Source organism: Glycine soja, chromosome 4 (genome assembly GCF_004193775.1).
Source record: "Glycine soja cultivar W05 chromosome 4, ASM419377v2, whole genome shotgun sequence".
Lineage (NCBI taxonomy): Eukaryota > Viridiplantae > Streptophyta > Magnoliopsida > Fabales > Fabaceae > Glycine > Glycine soja.
Window position 1 is genome coordinate 18,299,384 of NC_041005.1, and position 24,998 is coordinate 18,324,381.

The 24,998-nt window shown below is 37.9% G+C and overlaps 1 protein-coding gene across 1 annotated transcript; it reads right to left on the reverse strand.

Annotated features, from left to right (window-relative positions):
• Positions 1-398: 398 nt before the first annotated feature.
• On the reverse strand, positions 399-24,997 carry LOC114409482. Its single transcript, XM_028372963.1, has 14 exons — positions 24,825-24,997; positions 4,446-4,658; positions 4,079-4,342; positions 3,446-3,981; positions 3,090-3,297; positions 2,752-3,005; positions 2,502-2,669; positions 2,325-2,429; positions 2,154-2,226; positions 1,967-2,062; positions 1,383-1,889; positions 1,165-1,254; positions 880-964; positions 399-514 (listed from the first exon to the last, which is right to left on the reverse strand). Exons 1-11 carry the CDS (start codon positions 24,942-24,944, stop codon positions 1,815-1,817), a joined length of 2,112 nt encoding a protein of 703 aa, XP_028228764.1. The 5' UTR covers positions 24,945-24,997; the 3' UTR covers positions 399-514; positions 880-964; positions 1,165-1,254; positions 1,383-1,814.
• Position 24,998: the final 1 nt, after the last annotated feature.

A 24,998-nucleotide genomic window follows, 5' to 3' on the forward strand; every position in this document is an offset into this window, starting at 1 on the left:
TTACCACTCGAGCCAATAAGCAAAGGGAGCAATGGACACAGTAGCAAAGAGTTGTCGATAAGCAACAAGGACAAGAGGGCTCATTCCAGATTCTATTGCAAGCATTTAAGTAATGTTCATCACTGCATAGACCAATTGCACAAGAACCAATTGCAAGTAGACCGGCACCCATATTAATTGTCTCTTTCTCACCCCTCAGTCTTAATTTGAACTTTGGAGAGAGTGTTGTATGTGATGAATGAAATGCATGAGAGTGATGAAGTAACTTATAACTAGTTGATTCCAGTCATGTGCATGTCAACAAAATTTAATGATGCTTCTGATAGAAAACAAGGCAGCAAGTAGGGTTCACCGTGAATATTGAGAAGATAGATAGAACATACCTATATACAGCTGCGTTGAACCATTGCTATTCATAGAAATTGTTACTAGTCTTCTGTGTTGGGCCAAAGATCAAATTTGCATCCTTTCAGGCCAAGCAGAATTTAACCTTCGTGCAAAATCTTCCACTTCCCTACAAGAAAAGAAACAAAGTCATCAAATGCAACATAAAAGACAAAACAAAAAAATAAACCACTCAACAATTAGCTGACAAGATTATCCTCTTTCATAGGTTATATTTTGATATCACCATTCCACAAGTTGTCAACTAAAATTAAATAAATGAATGAACTAGTACATAAGACAAATGCAGCACGCTCAACACTGAAGTCAATTAAGCAAGACTCCTCTTGATTAATAATATTTTACATCTTATGCAATCAATGAAACATGCACTAAACCAGTCAGGAAGATTCTGCATTTCATCAAATGACGATATTAATTGCATGCAACATTCAAAATATGAGAATTTCACCCAACTGCTTTAGCACTAATTACCTGAGCATGTGACAAACTCCTCAAGAACTCTCTTTAATCATATTTTTCATCCCCTGGTCCCCTTCCCTTGGAATCCCTGCAATCTCTTTAATCATAATAATGATAATATCAACCAAAATATTATTAGACTGAAAAAATGACACTAACAGTTGATATAATGTATGCCTAGCTGATCAATTCAACAATTCATGTAAGCCTAGCTAATCAAATTTTATAACTAGAACATTTTTCAGTTTCATGTATTAACTTATAGTTCATGAATCCACAAACAAGGAGGAAACACACCTCTTCAATGCTTGTGCTGCTAGTCACTTTGCTGCTACTGAACTTTAGGAGCGGAATCAAAGCAAAAGCAAGGTCAAATGATAATATCATCTGCTCAAATGATAAAATCACTTATTAGAACAATCTTATGGTAGATAATCCACATGTTGAATAACTAGTCTTCAACCCAAATTTAGGTATATAATAAAAAAACAACAACAAAAGATTATCTCAATTACCTTCAAAATAACACTTGAGGCAGATTCAACCAAAATCTCCAGCCCCAAGGTAGCCATCAGTCATGCAAAAACAATGATACCCTGCACAGGAAATCTTATTAGTTATTAGCATGTACCTCTACCAAGCAACCATCCAATGACTGTGGACACTTCATTTGTTCACTTAACTGCTGCAGTGGCAAGCTTGGTGGTACTATAGCTGCACTAAATTGTTGCTGTGGTAATCAAATGCAGATGCAATGCAGTAGAAGGGGGTAAAGACAATATATTACTACAATTATATGAAATTGAGTAGGTAATACTAAGAATAGAATATTAGTAGCATGACCGAAAATAAAATAGCCGCTGTGTCAAATAACATAACAATTGTCTCAAATACAGGGAAAAAAATACTCCAACGCCATCATTAGCCGTTTTGACTTATTGCTGTCTTTAAAAAAATGTTGCCCATTTCTTTCGAATTGTGGTGATGATGCCGATGTCCAACGGTGTGTCATTAGCAAACCACTGCAAGTATTCATAATTGTAAGTTAGTACTGCAAATATAAAAATTCAGTTCCAATTGTACTGAAGTTTATGCATACCATGGACCAATCACTCTTTATGTCGCTGGCTATGATGTTCCAGATCCAATGCATTATGTAATATCCACATTCATAACAGCCGGTTTGAACGTGACTCTACATATGGAAAACATTTGAACATCGTATACATTACATAAGTTCATGACTTAACTAGACAACACTAACACATGGTACATAGCTGACTTACCTTTACTTCAATCCACTTTGGTGCAACTGCCTTAGTTTCAGGAGACAAGGTCTTCTTCAATTTTGTCATTACACTGCTTTTAAAAAACCACATCAACGCATATACAACAAAATGTCAATCAATAATGACCATTAAAGAAGGCTTGCAAAAAGTTATATGGTATGAGATAACCTATTAATTGTAGCTTTGATATGCATATCAGGTTTCCTACGCAAAGAACAGAACCAAACAACAACATGTTGCCTAGGACACAAAATTATGAGTTGCCAATGTTCCCTGCATGTCATTCACATTAGATACGTATACACCCAAACATCATTTGAAGTATGTTTGTTAAATAGCACTTACTGATGGAAGTAAGGTCCAATGTACACCTCTCGGTCAGATTCCTTAAGCCATCTTTCAAGATATTGTTCGCATTCGCTGCGTCTATCCTTTGAACAAACCAACGACTGTGGCTCAAGGAATGCATACATGAAACCTTGACTGAATATCTGACTCCACTCATGAATATACCTATTCACATGATTTGAAAGTATTGTAGTGGATCATGATATTGAATGAATGAGGAATGAGTTATATGAAGGAATTCACTTACATTAACCATAATTGTATGACAGATATGTTCAGACTTTTGTCTCCTGCTATTATTTCAATAACATCTGAATATGTGATGAATATCGATGTAGATGCATCTACAATTCCAAGAAATCTCCCATCAAAGCTGATTTGAAGTGGCTTGTCGTAAAGATCGAAACTGTACTTCATCAATTCACGCAACGGATCATCTGCGTTCACATTAGCCGGCTTCGGCACATGTGCATCCTCGTTGTGTGGAATACGTTGTGGATGCTACATGGTTAATGAAAGTGGGCGAGTATTTGTACTGTAATCTATGAATGTTTTACTTTACGTATGTCAAATCAAACATGTTACCTCATCTAATACAGCTTTCACAAGGTGTGTGGGCCAAGCTACAAATGTATTGACGGCCTGCTTCACATATTGTATTTCTGAGGTGGCATAGGGGACCTCAGCCTCAGGATCAATAACTGTTTCTACACTTACCCTGACAACATCATCTGCATATGCCACTGTGTGTATGATTGAATCCCCCTCCATTATTTTCCCCATGGCCACCAACCTTAAATGAACCATAAACAAAGCTTTTTTTAGTGCATATAAAACAAAAACTAAACCATGAACAAAACACAAACCAAACCCAACAATTACAGCTGCAAGAGAAAACAAAACTCCGATTCAATTGTAAGTAAGGTAATATTTCTACAAACCTTTGTGTACCATCGTTACGCTGCACAAACAGTCCCATCAATGGTATGGCATCAGCATCATGTTCTTGTGAAGCCTGCGCATTGGTAACAGCATTACTTCCTTGTGTGCTGACACGCGCACCTAGTTGTTGTATGTCCGGCTGAATTTGGAGTGCCTCTTGGGATCCTTTATTTGACAACTCTTTTTTAATAGCCTCTTTCAATGCATTGGTCATTATTTCCAAGCTCCTTTTATTTTCCTCTTCTAGCTGAGTCCTCAATTCTTCCTTAATTTGAGTCCTCAATTCTTCCCTAATCTGGCCAGTCATGTCTTCCCTAAGCCTTGCAACAACTTCATCTAGTTGTTGTTGGCTGATGGACGTGGACGAGCTGCTGCATGTCCTTGATGCCCTTCCGTAGTACTGAGTAATAGTGACACCTGAGCCTGCTGCCCGAACGCGACCCCCATGGTCAGGTCGTCCAATGGCAGTGTTCAGTATGTCTTGCCGACCATGGGGTACAAACGAACCCTGCGTTACCTGCTCTTCTAAGGAGTCCTACACAAAACAAGTGACACAAAAATACACAACGTGCAGTCATTTTCATTACAAAATACTTAAACATATGAACATTGCAACATATTGGTGAACTTACTATTTTATCTGCAATTTCCTGTGCAGAGTCAGATGTCATATTGCCAACAGCCCTGGTCCGAGCAACCTTCCACTTAACATGCCTTTTTATTGGGGATGGGGGTTCATCAACACTTGCTGGATTTTCACTCAACAATGCTTCCTCTTGTATCCTTTTTCGTTTCTGGTCTAACAATTTCTTCTCAAGCAAATCATATCCCCCACGTGAAAGTACGTGAGGGCAGTCGTTGTGTTTTTGAATTGATTGTGCTCGTTTCCTAATACCCTGTAATGTGACATACATAATTGCGGAGATTTTTTTGAAATTAAAATAATCAAATTGGCAAAAAAATATTCATTTGAAGTTACCATAAACAGATTCAACTAACCTCCCAGTTAGGTGTCAGGCGGGTTTCTTCAAATTGTTTCCACGCTTCAGGATCTAGTCCATATTTTGTCACAACATCCTGTGTTTGTTGACCTTCAGTCTTAGCAAACACAAATTTGCTAGTCAATGTGGACTTAAATTGCCGCCATCTCGTCGCTACTGTTGACATAACCTTCGTCTTCACCTTCGTAGCTTCTGCGATATCAAACTTTGCCTACATAACCAGGTGTCAAAATTTGTGGAAAAAGGCAGCCAAATGTATATCATTATACAATACTAGCAATCAACAATTTAATGACAATGTTCTGCCATAATACCCCAAGTAAAGCAAAAGCATCCAATCAGCATATAATGTAAGTTTACCATGCAGTCACAGCCATCAAATTTAATATCCAAATTGAACAAATAATAAATGAAAAAAAATATTGTGACACTCACTAATAACAGTTATTGCCTTAAAGTATGAATTCCTAGAAAAACTTCTTTTCATGGTTTGTTAAGAACATGCTTCAGCCTTCGCACAATTTGAGTTTTTATCAATGATGTTATTGATAATCCATGTACATTGATAATTCTTAAGTAATTTGAAATCATTACTAAAACATTGATTTCTCATGTTTTCTGCACAGTAGTTAAAACAACAGAGTAATAATCAAAACTTATGGCATACGCAGATTATTCACTAATAAAACAAAAGAAAAGTCGGTGCAGGTGATTAGTGTTAGTGCTTAGCTCTACTGAGTTTTAAAAGATTGGCTAAAATTTTGTTAAAACATAAGCACTTAGACAATGAAGGAAAGCTGGAGTTGCTGCACATGATGTCCAACGTTATGTCAAGGAATCAGATTGGGCTCCACAATGCACAAGGCAAGATAAAATGTCAAATGAAGAATTGAAGCTGCAGGATCCACGATGTCGGATACGATGTCCAGGACATCCTGCCCGAAAATACTGGACACATAAATCTGTTATATCTTTAACAGATTAATGTGCAGTTAGCAACAGATTTGGCGATCTATCTTTAGGAACGAATTAAAAGATAATTAAAGTTCGAATTACAAACTAGAAGAGTTCGTTCAGGGATTAAAGATTAAAGATAAAAACTAAAAGATCAAACTTTATCTTTTAGATCTTTAAGTGCAGATTTTTCAGGAGAATGATAGATCTTATCCAGCGCAAGTTGTTGCAGCCCAGATACGCACACTGCTATATAAACATGAAGGCTGCACGAGTTTTCTACCAAGTCCGGGATTGAAGAGTTATTTTGTGAGTTTTGGGACTTGAGTGATTTGTGAGCCACCTTGATGTTACCCTAACATCAAGTGTTGGACCTGAGTGTGTAGAGTTGATCTCTATTGTTCAGAGAGCAATCTCTGGTGTGTATTTGATTTAATTGCAAACACGGGAGAGTGATTGAGAGGGAGTGAGAGGGGTTCTCATATCTAAGAGTGGCTCTTAGGTAGAGGTTGCACGGGTAGTGGTTAGGTGAGAAGGTTGTAAACAGTGGCTGTTAGATCTTCGAACTAACACTATTTTAGTGGATTTCCTCCCTGGCTTGGTAGCCCCCAGATGTAGGTGACGTTGCACCGAACTGGGTTGACAATTCTCTTGTGTTATTTACTTGTTTAATCTGTTCATACGGTCATATATAATCTGCATGTTCTGAAGCGTGATGTCGTGACATCCGGTACGACATCTGTCATTGGTATCAGAATTTCAATTGGTATCAGAGCGGGCACTCTAAATCACTGAGTGAGATCTAGGGAGATAAATTCTGATGAACATGGAGAAAGAAGGAGGACCAGTGAACAGACCACCAATTCTGGATGGAACCAACTATGAATACTGGAAAGCAAGGATGGTGGCCTTCCTCAAATCACTGGATAGCAGAACCTGGAAAGCTGTCATCAAAGACTGGGAACATCCCAAGATGCTGGACACAGAAGGAAAGCCCACTAATGAATTGAAGCCAGAAGAAGACTGGACAAAAGAAGAAGACGAATTGGCACTTGGAAACTCCAAAGCCTTTAATGCTCTATTCAATGGAGTTGACAAGAATATCTTCAGACTGATCAACACATGCACAGTGGCCAAGGATGCATGGGAGATCCTGAAAACCACTCATGAAGGAACCTCCAAAGTGAAGATGTCCAGATTGCAACTATTGGCTACGAAATTCGAAAATCTGAAGATGAAGGAGGAAGAATGTATTCATGACTTCCACATGAACATTCTTGAAATTGCCAATGCTTGCACTACCTTGGGAGAAAGGATGACAGATGAAAAGCTGGTGAGAAAGATCCTCAGATCCTTGCCTAAGAGATTTGACATGAAAGTCACTGCAATAGAGGAGGCCCAAGACATTTGCAACATGAGAGTAGATGAACTCATTGGTTCCCTTCAAACCTTTGAGCTAGGACTCTCGGATAGGACTGAAAAGAAGAGCAAGAATCTGGCGTTCGTGTCCAATGATGAAGGAGAAGAAGATGAGTATGACCTGGATACTGATGAAGGTCTGACTAACGCAGTTGTGCTCCTTGGAAAACAGTTCAACAAAGTGCTGAACAGAATGGACAGGAGGTAGAAACCACATGTTCGGAACATCCCTTTCGACATCAGGAAAGGTAGTGAATACCAGAAAAGGTCAGATGAAAAGCCCAGTCACAGCAAAGGAATTCAATGCCATGGGTGTGAAGGCTATGGACACATCAAAACTGAATGTCCCACTCATCTCAAGAAGCAGAGGAAAGGACTTTCTGTATGTCGGTCTGATGATACAGAGAGTGAACAAGAAAGTGATTCTGACAGAGATGTGAATGCACTCACTGGGAGATTTGAATCTGCTGAAGATTCAAGTGATACAGATAGTGAAATCACTTTTGATGAGCTTGCTATATCCTATAGAGAACTATGCATCAAAAGTGAGAAGATTCTCCAGCAAGAAGCACAACTAAAGAAGGTCATTGCAAATCTGGAGGCTGAGAAGGAGGCACATGAAGAGGAAATCTCTGAACTTAAAGGAGAAATTGGTTTTCTGAACTCTAAACTGGAAAACATGACAAAATCAATAAAGATGCTGAATAAAGGCTCAGATTTGCTTGATGAGGTGCTACAGCTTGGGAAGAATGTTGGAAACCAGAGAGGACTTGGATTTAATCATAAATCTGCTGGCAGAACAACCATGACAGAATTTGTTCCTGCCAAAAACAGCACTGGAGCCATGATGTCACAACATCGGTCTCGACATCATGGAACGCAGCAGAAAAGGAGCAAAAGAAAGAAGTGGAGGTGTCACTACTGTGGCAAGTATGGTCACATAAAGCCCTTTTGCTATCATTTACATGGCCATCCACATCATGGAACTCAAGGTAGCAGCAGCGGAAGGAAGATGATGTGGGTTCCAAAACACAAGACTGTTAGTCTTGTTGTTCATACTTCACTTAGAGCATCAGCTAAGGAAGATTGGTACCTAGATAGCGGCTGTTCCAGACACATGACAGGAGTTAAAGAATTCCTGGTGAACATTGAACCTTGCTCCACTAGCTATGTGACATTTGGAGATGGCTCTAAAGGAAAGATCACTGGAATGGGAAAGCTAGTCCATGATGGACTTCCTAGTCTGAACAAAGTACTGCTGGTGAAGGGACTGACTGCGAACTTGATCAGCATCAGTCAGTTGTGTGATGAAGGATTCAATGTAAACTTCACAAAGTCAGAATGCTTGGTGACAAATGAGAAGAGTGAAGTCCTAATGAAGGGCAGCAGATCAAAGGACAACTGTTACCTATGGACACCTCAAGAAACCAGTTACTCCTCCACATGTCTATTCTCCAAAGAAGATGAAGTCAAAATATGGCATCAAAGATTTGGACATCTGCACTTAAGAGGCATGAAGAAAATCATTGACAAAGGTGCTGTTAGAGGCATTCCCAATCTGAAAATAGAAGAAGGCAGAATCTGTGGTGAATGTCAGATTGGAAAGCAAGTCAAGATGTCCCACCAGAAGCTTCAACATCAGACCACTTCCAGGGTGCTGGAACTACTTCACATGGACTTGATGGGGCCTATGCAAGTTGAAAGCCTTGGAGGAAAAAGGTATGCCTATGTTGTTGTGGATGATTTCTCCAGATTTACCTGGGTCAACTTTATCAGAGAGAAATCAGACACCTTTGAAGTATTCAAGGAGTTGAGTCTAAGACTTCAAAGAGAAAAAGACTGTGTCATCAAGAGAATCAGGAGTGACCATGGCAGAGAGTTTGAAAACAGCAAGTTTACTGAATTCTGCACATCTGAAGGCATCACTCATGAGTTCTCTGCAGTCATTACACCACAGCAAAATGGCATAGTTGAAAGGAAAAATAGGACTTTGCAAGAAGCTGCTAGGGTCATGCTTCATGCCAAAGAACTTCCCTATAATCTCTGGGCTGAAGCCATGAACACAGCATGCTACATCCACAACAGAGTCACACTTAGAAGAGGGACTCCAACCACACTGTATGAAATCTGGAAAGGGAGGAAGCCAACTGTCAAGCACTTCCACATCTTTGGAAGTCCATGTTACATTTTGGCAGATAGAGAGCAAAGGAGAAAGATGGATCCCAAGAGTGATGCAGGGATATTCTTGGGATACTCTACAAACAGCAGAGCATATAGGGTATTCAATTCCAGAACCAGAACTGTGATGGAATCCATCAATGTGGTTGTTGATGATCTAACTCCAGCAAGAAAGAAGGATGTCGAAGAAGATGTCAGAACATCGGGAGACAATGTAGCAGATACAGCTAAAAGTGCAGAAAATGCAGAAAACTCTGATTCTGCTACAGATGAACCAAACATCAACCAACCTGACAAGAGACCCTCCATTAGAATCCAGAAGATGCACCCCAAGGAGCTGATTATAGGAGATCCAAACAGAGGAGTCACTACAAGATCAAGGGAGATTGAGATTGTCTCCAACTCATGTTTTGTCTCCAAAATTGAGCCCAAGAATGTGAAAGAGGCACTGACTGATGAGTTCTGGATCAATGCTATGCAAGAAGAATTGGAGCAATTCAAAAGGAATGAAGTTTGGGAGCTAGTTCCTAGACCCGAGGGAACTAATGTGATTGGCACCAAGTGGATCTTCAAGAACAAAACCAATGAAGAAGGTGTTATAACCAGAAACAAGGCCAGACTTGTTGCTCAAGGCTACACTCAGATTGAAGGTATAGACTTTGATGAAACTTTCGCCCCTGTTGCTAGACTTGAGTCCATCAGATTGTTACTTGGTGTAGCTTGCATTCTCAAATTCAAGCTGTACCAAATGGATGTGAAGAGCGCATTTCTGAATGGATACCTGAATGAAGAAGCCTATGTGGAGCAGCCAAAGGGATTTGTAGATCCAACTCATCCAGATCATGTATACAGGCTCAAGAAGGCTCTCTATGGATTGAAGCAAGCTCCTAGAGCTTGGTATGAAAGGCTAACAGAGTTTCTTACTCAGCAAGGGTATAGGAAGGGAGGAATTGACAAGACTCTCTTTGTCAAACAAGATGCTGATAACTTGATGATAGCACAGATATATGTTGATGACATTGTGTTTGGAGGGATGTCGAATGAGATGCTTCGACATTTTGTCCAACAGATGCAATCTGAATTTGAGATGAGTCTTGTTGGAGAGCTGACCTATTTTCTGGGACTCCAAGTGAAGCAGATGGAAGACTCCATATTCCTCTCACAAAGCAAGTATGCAAAGAACATTGTCAAGAAGTTTGGGATGGAAAATGCCAGCCATAAAAGAACACCTGCACCTACTCACTTGAAGCTGTCAAAAGATGAAGCTGGCACCAGTGTTGATCAAAGTCTGTACAGAAGCATGATTGGGAGCTTACTATATTTAACAGCTAGCAGACCTGACATCACCTATGCAGTAGGTGTTTGTGCAAGATATCAAGCCAATCCTAAGATTAGTCACTTGAATCAAGTAAAGAGAATTCTGAAATATGTAAATGGCACCAGTGACTATGGGATTATGTACTGTCATTGTTCAGATTCAATGCTGGTTGGGTATTGTGATGCTGATTGGGCTGGAAGTGCAGATGACAGAAAAAGCACTTCTGGTGGATGTTTCTATTTGGGAACCAATCTTATTTCATGGTTCAGCAAGAAGCAGAACTGTGTGTCCCTATCTACTGCAGAAGCAGAGTATATTGCAGCAGGAAGCAGCTGTTCACAACTAGTTTGGATGAAGCAGATGCTCAAGGAGTACAATGTCGAACAAGATGTCATGACATTGTACTGTGACAACTTGAGTGCTATTAATATTTCTAAAAATCCTGTTCAACACAGCAGAACCAAGCACATTGACATTAGACATCACTATATTAGAGATCTTGTTGATGATAAAGTTATCACACTGGAGCATGTTGACACTGAGAAACAAATAGCAGATATTTTCACAAAGGCATTGGATGCAAATCAGTTTGAAAAACTGAGGGGCAAGCTGGGCATTTGTCTGCTAGAGGATTTATAGCAATTACTGTTATCTGAACGTGCTCAAACGTTAATAGCGCGTTCTCTACTGGGCCAAAACAAATTCGACTGTTGCTTCACACGTCCCTCTACATTCCTCATTCAACCTCATATTTTCGTGGTAATCTTGTTTTCAGCATTCCCCAACAGCTCTCAGAGATTTACGAAACCACTCCAAAGGCTCTGCTTCTCCATGGCTACCTCACCAAAAGAAACTTCATCTCCTGGTTCACCCTCTGTACCATCATCTCCATCATCCACCAAAGCACCATCAAACCAGGAACAACCTGAATTCAATATCCAACCCATACAAATGATTCCTGGTCAAGCCCCTGCTCCTGAGAAACTGGTCCCCAAAAGACAACAGGGAGTGAAGATTTCTGAAAACCCTAGCCTTGCAACAAGTCCTAGGGAAGTAGACACGGAGATGGACAAGAAGATCCGCAGTATTGTGAGTAGCATTCTGAAAAATGCTTCTGACCCTGATGCTGATAAAGATGTTCCAACATCTTCCACCCCAAATGCTGAAGTCCTCTCTTCGTCCAGTAAAGAGAAATCAACAGAGGAAGAGAATCAAGCCACAGAGGAGACCCCTGCACCGAGGGCACCAGAACCTGCTCAGGTGACCTCATTGACCTAGAAGAAGTAGAATCTGATGAGGAACCCATTGCCAACAAGTTGGCACCTGGCATTGCAGAAAGATTACAAAGCAGAAAGGGAAAAACCCCCATTACTAGGTCTGGACGAATCAAAACTATGGCACAGAAGAAGAGCACTCCAATCACTCCTACCACATCCAGATGGAGCAAAGTTGCAATCCCTTCCAAGAAGAGGAAAGAAATTTCCTCATCTGATTCTGATGATGATGTCGAACTAGATGTTCCCGACATCAAGAGGGCCAAGAAATCAGGGAAAAAGGTGCCTGGAAATGTCCCTGATGCACCATTGGACAACATTTCATTCCACTCCATTGGCAATGTTGAAAGGTGGAAATTTGTATATCAACGCAGACTTGCTGTAGAAAGAGAACTGGGAAGAGATGCCTTGGATTGCAAGGAGATCATGGACCTCATCAAGGCTGCTGGACTGCTGAAAACAGTCACCAAGTTGGGAGATTGTTATGAAAGCCTAGTCAGGGAATTCATTGTCAACATTCCCTCTGACATAACTAACCGAAAGAGTGATGAGTATCAGAAAGTGTTTGTCAGAGGAAAATGTGTTAGATTCTCCCCTGCTGCAATCAACAAATACCTGGGCAGACCAACTGAAGGAGTGGTGGATATTGCTGTTTCTGAGCATCAAATTGCCAAGGAAATCACTGCCAAACAAGTCCAGCATTGGCCAAAGAAAGGGAAGCTTTCTGCAGGGAAGCTAAGTGTGAAGTATGCAATCCTGCATAGGATTGGCACTGCAAACTGGGTACCCACCAATCATACTTCCACAGTTGCCACAGGTTTGGGTAAATTTCTGTATGCTGTTGGAACCAAGTCCAAATTTAATTTTGGAAACTATATTTTTGATCAAACTGTTAAGCATTCAGAATCTTTTGCTGTCAAATTACCCATTGCCTTCCCAACTGTATTGTGTGGCATTATGTTGAGTCAACATCCCAATATTTTAAACAACATTGACTCTGTGATGAAGAAAGAATCGGCTCTGTCCCTGCATTACAAACTGTTTGAGGGGACACATGTCCCAGACATTGTCTCGACATCAGGGAAAGCTGCTGCTTCAGGTGCTGTGTCCAAGGATGCTTTGATTGCTGAACTCAAGGACACATGCAAGGTGCTGGAAGCAACCATCAAAGCCACCACAGAGAAGAAAATGGAGCTGGAACGCCTGATCAAAAGACTCTCAGACAGTGGCATTGATGATGGAGAAGCAGCTGAGGAAGAAGAAGATGCAGCAGAGGATACAGAATCAGATGATGATGATTCTGATGCCACCCCATGACCATCAGACCTTTATTTTTTGCTTTTACTTTTACTAGTTATTGGTCTGTAATATTTGCACATTAATTTCATGCATTCTACCTTTGCCAAATTCTGTCTAAAAAGGGGGAGTAGTAGTATTAAATGCATGATTTATGATTTTGAGTAGTAGGATACGATGTATGCATGATTCATGATTTTGAGGGGGAGTAGTATTTATATGATTTTGAGGGGGAGACTACTGCTGCTGATGATGATGGTTGTAAGCTACTAAAACTAGTAGCTGATAGAAGATGCAGTAAGAGCATGGAGACAGGGGGAGCAGAAAGCTGATGTCACGTGAGATGTCTTGACATCCTGGAAACGACTTGCAACTTGCAGAATTTTGCTGTCGCCACTACAGATACCGCTGTGCTTGATTACTCTGATAATGAAAGTAGCTGATCCCACTTGCATAACTGCTCGTACCTGCTCAGGAAGTGTCTAAGTATGTTTTAGACAAAATTTGCCAAAGGGGGAGATTGTTAGTGCTTAGCTCTACTGAGTTTTAAAAGATTGGCTAAAATTTTGTTAAAACATAAGCACTTAGACAATGAAGGAAAGCTGGAGTTGCTGCACATGATGTCCAACGTTATGTCAAGGATTCAGATTGGGCTCCACAATGCACAAGGCAAGATAAAATGTCAAATGAAGAATTGAAGCTGCAGGATCCACGATGTCGGATACGATGTCCAGGACATCCTGCCCGAAAATACTGGACACATAAATCTGTTATATCTTTAACAGATTAATGTGCAGTTAGCAACAGATTTGGCGATCTATCTTTAGGAACGAATTAAAAGATAATTAAAGTTCGAATTACAAACTAGAAGAGTTCGTTCAGGGATTAAAGATTAAAGATAAAAACTAAAAGATCAAACTTTATCTTTTAGATCTTTAAGTGCAGATTTTTCAGGAGAATGATAGATCTTATCCAGCGCAAGTTGTTGCAGCCCAGATACGCACACTGCTATATAAACATGAAGGCTGCACGAGTTTTCTACCAAGTCCGGGATTGAAGAGTTATTTTGTGAGTTTTGGGACTTGAGTGATTTGTGAGCCACCTTGATGTTACCCTAACATCAAGTGTTGGACCTGAGTGTGTAGAGTTGATCTCTATTGTTCAGAGAGCAATCTCTGGTGTGTATTTGATTTAATTGCAAACACGGGAGAGTGATTGAGAGGGAGTGAGAGGGGTTCTCATATCTAAGAGTGGCTCTTAGGTAGAGGTTGCACGGGTAGTGGTTAGGTGAGAAGGTTGTAAACAGTGGCTGTTAGATCTTCGAACTAACACTATTTTAGTGGATTTCCTCCCTGGCTTGGTAGCCCCCAGATGTAGGTGACGTTGCACCGAACTGGGTTAACAATTCTCTTGTGTTATTTACTTGTTTAATCTGTTCATACGGTCATATATAATCTGCATGTTCTGAAGCGTGATGTCGTGACATCCGGTACGACATCTGTCATTGGTATCAGAATTTCAATTAGTGAATTCATCTTCCAACTATGCAGATACTATTTGCTGTTTTCCAAAATTTGGGTGCTAGAATTTCATGGTTCAATCACAAATTACCTTTATGCTGATGTTGTTATCACAAATTACCAACTATGCATTATAATTAATTTGTGGACATCATACCACCTATTTAACACCTAACATCTAATTAAATAATGAGATACATGGTTAAAAAATATAAATATAATAAACTATATGATGTGATAGAAGAAGAAACAAAATATAGTCAAAGTGTTTAAAATAGAAGAATACCTACCTTTTATTAGAAATTTAATAAAATATGAAGAGGTATTTATCTCTCACAAGGCGACAAAAAAGGTCTGAATGTATGCTGTAAGAGGTATTTACGTTTGGTGCCTAATTATCTCCGAAGAAACATGTCTTAAATTAATTCAAAATCTTAGGTAAAATAAGCCAAGAAATTGACACATCAAAAAACCAAAAGCTGGTAATAGAATTGCAAAAAAAAGGACCAGTAGTGCTAGTATTGAAAATTTTATTTCAGCTATGTACAAACAGGTTATTCAACCAAGAAGCAATGTGCCCTTCAATCCAAAAACTTCCTAAAAATGAATCTGAAATCCACAAATAATGCACTAACAACAAATCTACACATTTTGCAAGCAAGGAAAGTTCACAAGCCTAGGCATCATGACTCCAATCAAATGTCTCAGCAATTAACTTCAAACCAGATAAGCTTAGTAGCAACAGAATTAAAATTCTTCGAATTCGAAGCAGAAACCCCATCCTGTTTCGAAGTAGTCTCACTCTGACCTAAAATGTGGAATATCTTCCACTCCCAAACCTGCTGGAGCTACCAGATACTTGTTCAGCTGAATTAGAACTATGTTCCGTCCCATCAACATCTCTAAGAAATTCAGGCTCCTTAGTGGTAACCATGAAGTCCATCAAGTTGCGGCTGAACCCCAAATCAGAATACACCCTCAAGGCATCCTAGATATGAAAATAGATACTACTAGATATAGCAGTGGCAGAACATTAAAAAAACTGATATATTGAATAATATCACAATAAAGCACCCATATATATGTTCATATCCTCTACTGTCAAATCAGACAAAGAACTCATATGACTGTGTCTCATTCCTTATGCAGTAGCCATAAAGCCAAATGAAAACAAGCTAAGACTAAGGCCTAATGATTTAAAAAAATAATACATTAAAGTACATGCTTCCTTTACTTATTTTGACAGTCTCATGCTATCATATATAAACATATTATGTATAAACATAATATTTTGACAGTCTCATGCTTCCTTCATTTTTTATTTTCCATTCAGCTACACGTGTTTTATTTTTGTATCCTTATACAAATTAAAGGAATTGTAATTAAAAATGTATGTGCCTGGTAAAATAATTGCTGCAATGGCATGTTGAAGAGTTATACAGTATCAGAGGCAAAGAAGTTAACATAGACAATCAAAGGCTTGAGAAGGGAGATTATAGTGAAGTCAAATGAATCACTGCAGCCCAGGTCTAATTCTAATTCTTAATTATGTCAGGGAGATTATAGTGAAGTCAAAGGAATCACTGCAGCACATGTTAAAAATTCTCTTATTATAAATTTATTAATATTTATAAAATTAAGTTAAAATTTAAAATGATAGGTATCATAATTTGTGATTAGCAAGTACTTTATATTATCAGTAGATCACCTTTAAATTCATATTTATATTTAAAAAACGACCTAAGTAGATTAACAAAATTAGATATTGAAGTAAAATTGTAATTAAAAAAATACCACATAATTTAAAAGTTACATTTTAAATTACTTGTTTAGCTGTTATTCCTTATGGTTCGAGTAATAATAACGATAACAATTCAGCCTGAATTGTTTCAGATTAATTTTCTTTTTTGCAAAAAACAAATACGGGAACGAGCAACAATTTGAAGGTTGTACATTCAGGAACTAAAGAATTCAAAATAGCTAGTAATAAGAGGGATTTGTTTTTGGGATTTTCTGAGCACCAATAGCGGGTACGCTAGAAGCTTGCACTTGAGGAGGGAAGCATATTGGAAGCTAATGAACAACTTTCTTAACTATTTGCCGTTCAGATTTGACTGTTTCTTTTGGTAATATGTAAATATAAATAGTATAAGGCTATGGTTTATGGACATGGTCTTTTTGACCCCTAACAATCTTAGAAGTCAATATAGACCATGTTTTTACGCCATAGCTTATACTATTGTGATGTACATATTAACAAGAAGAACCAGGAAAGTCTGAAGGACAAGTAGTTAAGAAAGTTGTTCATTATCTGCAAACATCCTTCCCTCCTCAAGTGCAAGCTTCTTGCGTAGCCGCTCTTGGTGCTCAGAAAATCCCAAAAACAAATCCCTCTTATTACTAGCTATTTTGAATTCTTTAGTTCCTGAATGTACAACTTTCAAATTGTTGTTCGTTCCCCTCTTTGTTTTATGCAAAAAATGAAATCAATATCAAACAAAACATGCATACAATTGTCATCGTTATTGCTACTTGAACCATAAGGAATACCATCTAAAGAAGTACTTCAAAACGTTTATTTATTTTTTTTGGTATTTTTTGAATTACAATTTGACTTCAATATCTAATTTTTTAATGTACTTAGGTGGAGGATGTTGACGAAGAGAAGGAGAAGGAAGAAAGTAATTTAAAGAAGATTAAGGAAGTGTCACATTTTTTTTTCCTCAGCAAGGAAGTGTCACATGAATGCTCGTTGGTGAACAAGCATAAGGCCATTTGGATGACAGAGCCTGAGGAGATCACAAAGGAGGAGTATTATGCTTTCTACAAGATTGACTCCAATGACTGGAAGAGCATTTGCCTGTGAAGCACTTCTCAGGTGAGGGACACTTATGCCTGTAAGCCTATCCTCTTTGTTCCTAAGAGGGCACCTTTTGACAAGTTGACACAAGGAAGAAGCCTAACAATATTAAGCTTGGTGTGATTTAAACAAGGAAATAACTTAAGACTTGCAATTGTAACTTACCTCTTCATCTCTTTTATGTTAAAGTTGTTGACATTGTGCATGGCACAATAAACAAGGAAATAATTGCTGCCTGCTCGTACAAAGATGCTGCTTCCAAGGATTCTGCAGACGAATTTGTGATGTCCCCAGCACAAACTGGTAGACATGAATTTTTAGCATGCTAAAAATTGTCCTACCCCACCCCAGCAACTGCAAGATTTAAGTTCTATTGGAACAGTAAATACAGGGCTGAAAACTGTAAATAAGACTGATAAACTTGTGCACCCTATGAAGATTTTAGTTTCTAACATTCTGTTCAATACTAAATTTCATATACCAGAAGTTAGGTTTGACTAATCTTTCTGGATTCTATATGGTGAGGATGACCAAGTAACTGTTAAATCAATCAGCAAGCAACTCCATGATGTGGTGTGGACTCGAGCTTAGATTAGACACTAGAGTTGTATACATGAATATGTTGTATGTTTCTATTGCAGGTAGAGACACCTGAAAATTGGAAGTTTGTGTTCTCAGACAATATCAATGACCTTAGAAATATTGTATAGAAAGTAGAAATAAGAAAACAAGGATTTGTTTCTTTGCTGACCCAAATAATGTCTTCGAAGAGGCCAAAGAAGTCTTGTTTGGGAAATATTTTAGGAAGGCCCTTTCAATAATTGTTATTTGATTAATTTCATGTTTGTTCTCTAAGTTCTCTTATACCATTTGAAGCCAGAGAAGATCTGAAGTAAACTTTTGTTTTGCAAACTTTAGCTTCCTTGACTCAGATAACAAAACATATCCTTAAATTACTGAAGCAGATTGGCATAATTTACTTGAAGCAGACTAATGAATTCAAGATACAAGTAACTTTTGCCAAGCTTAAAATTAAATTATGTGGGAGCAGAAACAAAGTTAATTTTTGAAACATAAGAGGCTAAGAGGTTTGAAAGTAAGATTTTAATAGTGCAAAGGGTACTTGCATGATAGTACCATAATCACTGGTCTACCAATCTTAGTGCAGGATTTTTAAGAATACCTTGATATGTGTATTATAACCATTCCTGTATCCACACTCTATCCATGGTCAGAATTAGGTCTACCTGGAATCTAATCTGATCTGTAATTTGTACCTTATCTAGTACCTCTGGTACTCTTTAATATATATATTTTATCTTTGCTGATAAAAAAAAATATTTGAAGAAATTTAATGAGGCCTTGCTGGGCAAATGGGGCTGGGAATTGGCGACTAATCAGAATCACTTTTGGCCCAGAATTGTAATGTCCCAAGTATGGTGGCTGGAATGCTCTGATTCATGGAGAAACTCCACAGCTTTCTCTAAGTGGTGGAAGGACTTAAAATCTATTTTCCAGCAGCAGCACACTAATAGGCTGTCCAATAATTTGTGTTGGAAGTTGGTAATGGGGCAAAAATCAGGTTCTGGAAGGATAAATGGAGAGAGGATGATTTAACTCTTCAAGAAAAATACCCTACTTTGTATCAACTGAGCTACCAGCAGGATTCTTCTATCAGCCTAATGGAATTCTTGTTGATAATAAATGGGAATGGAGGATGCAATGGAGGAGAAATTGATGCTGAGATTGATGCTGTCCAGATTTGCCCAACCAGTATGGACTCCCTTATTTGGAAGGTTGATCCTAGTGGAGCCTATTCACAAAGTCAGCCTACAATATCCTCAAGAATGATGGCAGATCTGTAATGACGACAGAGCTTTTAAGATTATTTGGAATCTGAAAATCCCCCCAAGAGCAATTGCCTTCTGTTGGAGAATTTTCAGAAACAGATTGCCTACTAAGGCTAACTTGAGAAAGAGACACATCACTTTGCCTTCGTATAGGTGCCCGTTATGTGATAGTGAAGAGGAAGATATTGGCCACATCATGTTCTCATGCAGAATGACTAGGAATTTATGGTGGGAGGCTTTGAGATGGGTCAATAGAGTGGGCCCTTTCCCCATTGAACCTAAAAATCATTTTATGCAATTCTCTCATTGGAATCGCAAAAGCTTTATAGACAATAGATGGGTGATAAAAATGCTATTAAGTGTTAACTGAGTTTGTATAATTCTAAGTGTTTGTAAAAAACAAAAAAGAAAAGAAGTTCCTATTAATCATAATATTTGGAGGGCCACTGGATTATGTGGATTGGAAAGCAATGCTTTATTTGGCGGTGCAAGTGGGTAGGCAGCTATTGTCATAGTTTTAGGAAATTTGGGATGTTTACAGTGATACAAATCAATTTATTCGCCCTTCAATCCAAAAACTTCCTAAAAATGAATCTGAAATCCACAAATAATGCACTAACAACAAATCTACACATTTTGCAAGCAAGGAAAGTTCACAAGCCTAGGCATCATGACTCCAATCAAATGTCTCAGCAATTAACTTCAAACCAGATAAGCTTAGTAGCAACAGAATTAAAATCTTCGAATTCGAAGCAGAAACCCCATCCTGTTTCGAAGTAGTCTCACTCTGACCTAAAATGTGGAATATCTTCCACTCCCAACCTGCTGGAGCTACCAGATACTTGTTCAGCTGAATTAGAACTATGTTCGTCCATCAACATCTCTAAGAAATTCAGGCTCCTTAGTGGTAACCATGAAGTCCATCAAGTTGCGGCTGAACCCCAAATCAGAATACACCCTCAAGGCATCCTAGATATGAAATAGATACTACTAGATATAGCAGTGGCAGAACATTAAAAAAACTGATATATTGAATAATATCACAATAAAGCACCCATATATATGTTCATATCCTCTACTGTCAAATCAGACAAAGAACTCATATGACTGTGTCTCATTCCTTATGCAGTAGCCATAAAGCCAAATGAAAACAAGCTAAGACTAAGGCCTAATGATTTAAAAAATAATACATTAAAGTACATGCTCCTTACTATTTTGACAGTCTCATGCTATCATATATAAACATATTATGTATAAACATAATATTTTGACAGTCTCATGCTTCCTTCATTTTTATTTTCCATTCAGCTACACGTGTTTTATTTTTGTATCCTTATACAAATTAAAGGAATTGTAATTAAAAATGTATGTGCCTGGTAAAATAATTGCTGCAATGGCATGTTGAAGAGTTATACAGTATCAGAGGCAAAGAAGTTAACATAGACAATCAAAGGCTTGAGAAGGAGATTATAGTGAAGTCAAATGAATCACTGCAGCCCAGGTCTAATTCTAATTCTTAATTATGTCAGGGAGATTATAGTGAAGTCAAAGGAATCACTGCAGCCACATGTTAAAATTCTCTTATTATAAATTTATTAATATTTATAAATTAAGTTAAATTTAAAATGATAGGTATCATAATTTGTGATTAGCAAGTACTTTATATTATCAGTAGATCACCTTTAAATTCATATTTATATTTAAAAAACGACCTAAGTAGATTAACAAAATTAGATATTGAAGTAAAATTGTAATTAAAAAAATACCACATAATTTAAAAGTTACATTTTAAATTACTTGTTTAGCTGTTATTCCTTATGGTTCGAGTAATAAATAACGATAACAATTCAGCCTGAATTGTTTCAGATTAATTTCTTTTTTGCAAAAAACAAATACGGGAACGAGCAACAATTTGAAGGTTGTACATTCAGGAACTAAAGAATTCAAAATAGCTAGTAATAAGAGGGATTTGTTTTTGGATTTTCTGAGCACCAATAGCGGGTACGCTAGAAGCTTGCACTTGAGGAGGGAAGCATATTGGAAGCTAATGAACAACTTTCTTAACTATTTGCCGTTCAGATTTGACTGTTCTTTTGGTAATATGTAAATATAAATAGTATAAGGCTATGGTTTATGGACATGGTCTTTTGACCCCTAACAATCTTAGAATCAATTATAGACCATGTTTTTACGCCATAGCTTATACTATTGTGATGTACATATTAACAAGAAGAACCAGGAAAGTCTGAAGGACAAGTAGTTAGAAAGTTGTTCATTATCTGCAAACATCCTTCCCTCCTCAAGTGCAAGCTTCTTGCGTAGCCGCTCTTGGTGCTCAGAAAATCCCAAAAACAAATCCCTCTTATTACTAGCTATTTTGAATTCTTTAGTTCCTGAATGTACAACTTTCAAATTGTTGTTCGTTCCCCTCTTTGTTTTATGCAAAAAATGAAATCAATATCAAACAAAACATGCATACAATTGTCATCGTTATTGCTACTTGAACCATAAGGAATACCATCTAAAGAAGTACTTCAAAACGTTTATTTATTTTTTTGGTATTTTTTGAATTACAATTTGACTTCAATATCTAATTTTTTAATGTACTTAGGTGGAGGATGTTGACGAAGAGAAGGAGAAGGAAGAAAGTAATTTAAAGAAGATTAAGGAAGTGTCACATTTTTTTTCCTCAGCAAGGAAGTGTCACATGAATGCTCGTTGGTGAACAAGCATAAGGCCATTTGGATGACAGAGCCTGAGGAGATCACAAAGGAGGAGTATTATGCTTTCTACAAGATTGACTCCAATGACTGGAAGAGCATTTGCCTGTGAAGCACTTCTCAGGTGAGGGACACTTATGCCTGTAAGCCTATCCTCTTTGTTCCTAAGAGGGCACCTTTTGACAAGTTGACACAAGGAAGAAGCCTAACAATATTAAGCTTGGTGTGATTTAAACAAGGAAATAACTTAAGACTTGCAATTGTAACTTACCTCTTCATCTCTTTTATGTTAAAGTTGTTGACATTGTGCATGGCACAATAAACAAGGAAATAATTGCTGCCTGCTCGTACAAAGATGCTGCTTCCAAGGATTCTGCAGACGAATTTGTGATGTCCCCAGCACAAACTGGTAGACATGAATTTTTAGCATGCTAAAAATTGTCCTACCCCACCCCAGCAACTGCAAGATTTAAGTTCTATTGGAACAGTAAATACAGGGCTGAAAACTGTAAATAAGACTGATAAACTTGTGCACCCTATGAAGATTTTAGTTTCTAACATTCTGTTCAATACTAAATTTCATATACCAGAAGTTAGGTTTGACTAATCTTTCTGGATTCTATATGGTGAGGATGACCAAGTAACTGTTAAATCAATCAGCAAGCAACTCCATGATGTGGTGTGGACTCGAGCTTAGATTAGACACTAGAGTTGTATACATGAATATGTTGTATGTTTCTATTGCAGGTAGAGACACCTGAAAATTGGAAGTTTGTGTTCTCAGACAATATCAATGACCTTAGAAATATTGTATAGAAAGTAGAAATAAGAAAACAAGGATTTGTTTCTTTGCTGACCCAAATAATGTCTTCGAAGAGGCCAAAGAAGTCTTGTTTGGGAAATATTTTAGGAAGGCCCTTTCAATAATTGTTATTTGATTAATTTCATGTTTGTTCTCTAAGTTCTCTTATACCATTTGAAGCCAGAGAAGATCTGAAGTAAACTTTTGTTTTGCAAACTTTAGCTTCCTTGACTCAGATAACAAAAACATATCCTTAAATTACTGAAGCAGATTGGCATAATTTACTTGAAGCAGACTAATGAATTCAAGATACAAGTAACTTTTGCCAAGCTTAAAATTAAATTATGTGGGAGCAGAAACAAAGTTAATTTTTGAAACATAAGAGGCTAAGAGGTTTGAAAGTAAGATTTTAATAGTGCAAAGGGTACTTGCATGATAGTACCATAATCACTGGTCTACCAATCTTAGTGCAGGATTTTTAAGAATACCTTGATATGTGTATTATAACCATTCCTGTATCCACACTCTATCCATGGTCAGAATTAGGTCTACCTGGAATCTAATCTGATCTGTAATTTGTACCTTATCTAGTACCTCTGGTACTCTTTAATATATATATTTTATCTTTGCTGATAAAAAAAAAATATTTGAAGAAATTTAATGAGGCCTTGCTGGGCAAATGGGGCTGGGAATTGGCGACTAATCAGAATCACTTTTGGCCCAGAATTGTAATGTCCAAGTATGGTGGCTGGAATGCTCTGATTCATGGGAGAAACTCCACAGCTTTCTCTAAGTGGTGGAAGGACTTAAAATCTATTTTCCAGCAGCAGCACACTAATAGGCTGTCCAATAATTTGTGTTGGAAGTTGGGTAATGGGGCAAAAATCAGGTTCTGGAAGGATAAATGGAGAGAGGATGATTTAACTCTTCAAGAAAAATACCCTACTTTGTATCAACTGAGCTACCAGCAGGATTCTTCTATCAGCCTAATGGGAATTCTTGTTGATAATAAATGGGAATGGAGGATGCAATGGAGGAGAAATTGATGCTGAGATTGATGCTGTCCAGATTTGCCCAACCAGTATGGACTCCCTTATTTGGAAGGTTGATCCTAGTGGAGCCTATTCCACAAAGTCAGCCTACAATATCCTCAAGAATGATGGCAGATCTGTTAATGACGACAGAGCTTTTAAGATTATTTGGAATCTGAAAATCCCCCCAAGAGCAATTGCCTTCTGTTGGAGAATTTTCAGAAACAGATTGCCTACTAAGGCTAACTTGAGAAAGAGACACATCACTTTGCCTTCGTATAGGTGCCCGTTATGTGATAGTGAAGAGGAAGATATTGGCCACATCATGTTCTCATGCAGAATGACTAGGAATTTATGGTGGGAGGCTTTGAGATGGGTCAATAGAGTGGGCCCTTTCCCCATTGAACCTAAAAATCATTTTATGCAATTCTCTCATTGGAATCGCAAAAGCTTTATAGACAATAGATGGGTGATAAAAATGCTATTAAGTGTTAACTGAGTTTGTATAATTCTAAGTGTTTGTAAAAAACAAAAAAGAAAAGAAGTTCCTATTAATCATAATATTTGGAGGGCCACTGGATTATGTGGATTGGAAAGCAATGCTTTATTTGGCGGTGCAAGTGGGTAGGCAGCTATTGTCATAGTTTTAGGAAATTTGGGATGTTTACAGTGATACAAATCAATTTATTCCATACAAAAATAGTATAACATAAAAATCAAACTTATGGTTACATTAGCATAAAAAATAATATGCATTACCCTATTAAGTATTTAAGGATAAAAATACTACCCCTGCTCCCTAACACAAAACCCATGCCAATTTTCATTTGTTTAAGTTATCAATTTAAATTTGTGAACTTATTATACACATGATTTGTTCTGGTCTCTAACTTTGATCTGACAATATTTGTTCTCAACCTCATCTAACTAACTAATATTCATGTTTAAAATAAAAACTGCCCTTGTGCTGTTCTTTACAAATATAGGAGTCTAGGATAGTGATTAACTATTCAAATAAAGGACAAGTCATTTAAAATAAAGGGCATGAAACACATGTAGAGATTATAAAGGACAACTATTTGTTATAGTCAATTATGTTTTTAACAGAAAAATTGATTCTTAATTCAAATATTGTAATTGGTATGAAGGACTTACTAGAATGTCATTCCACACAATCTCCTTTAGCGTTTCAGGTACGTCTTTCCAATTATTGTGGATAATGGGAACCTTTTCTCGCGCCACTACGCCTAGGTAGCTGTGGAACTTTTCACGCATCGGTCCGGATGCTCTCCCGGTAGCGGGATCCACATAAACAGCCGGTCTGGGCTG

Excerpts from the sequence above, each read along its gene's own strand:
- LOC114409482 (XM_028372963.1), bottom strand. The coding sequence starts at position 24,944 with ATGCGTGAAAAGTTCCACAGCTACCTAGGCGTAGTGGCGCGAGAAAAG. Across the intron at positions 2,227-2,324 it reads ATCAAAGCTACAATTAATAG|TGTAATGACAAAATTGAAGA; the intron begins GTTATCTCATAC and ends TTTTAAAAGCAG. Across the intron at positions 2,063-2,153 it reads CAAAGTGGATTGAAGTAAAG|AGTCACGTTCAAACCGGCTG; the intron begins GTAAGTCAGCTA and ends TTCCATATGTAG.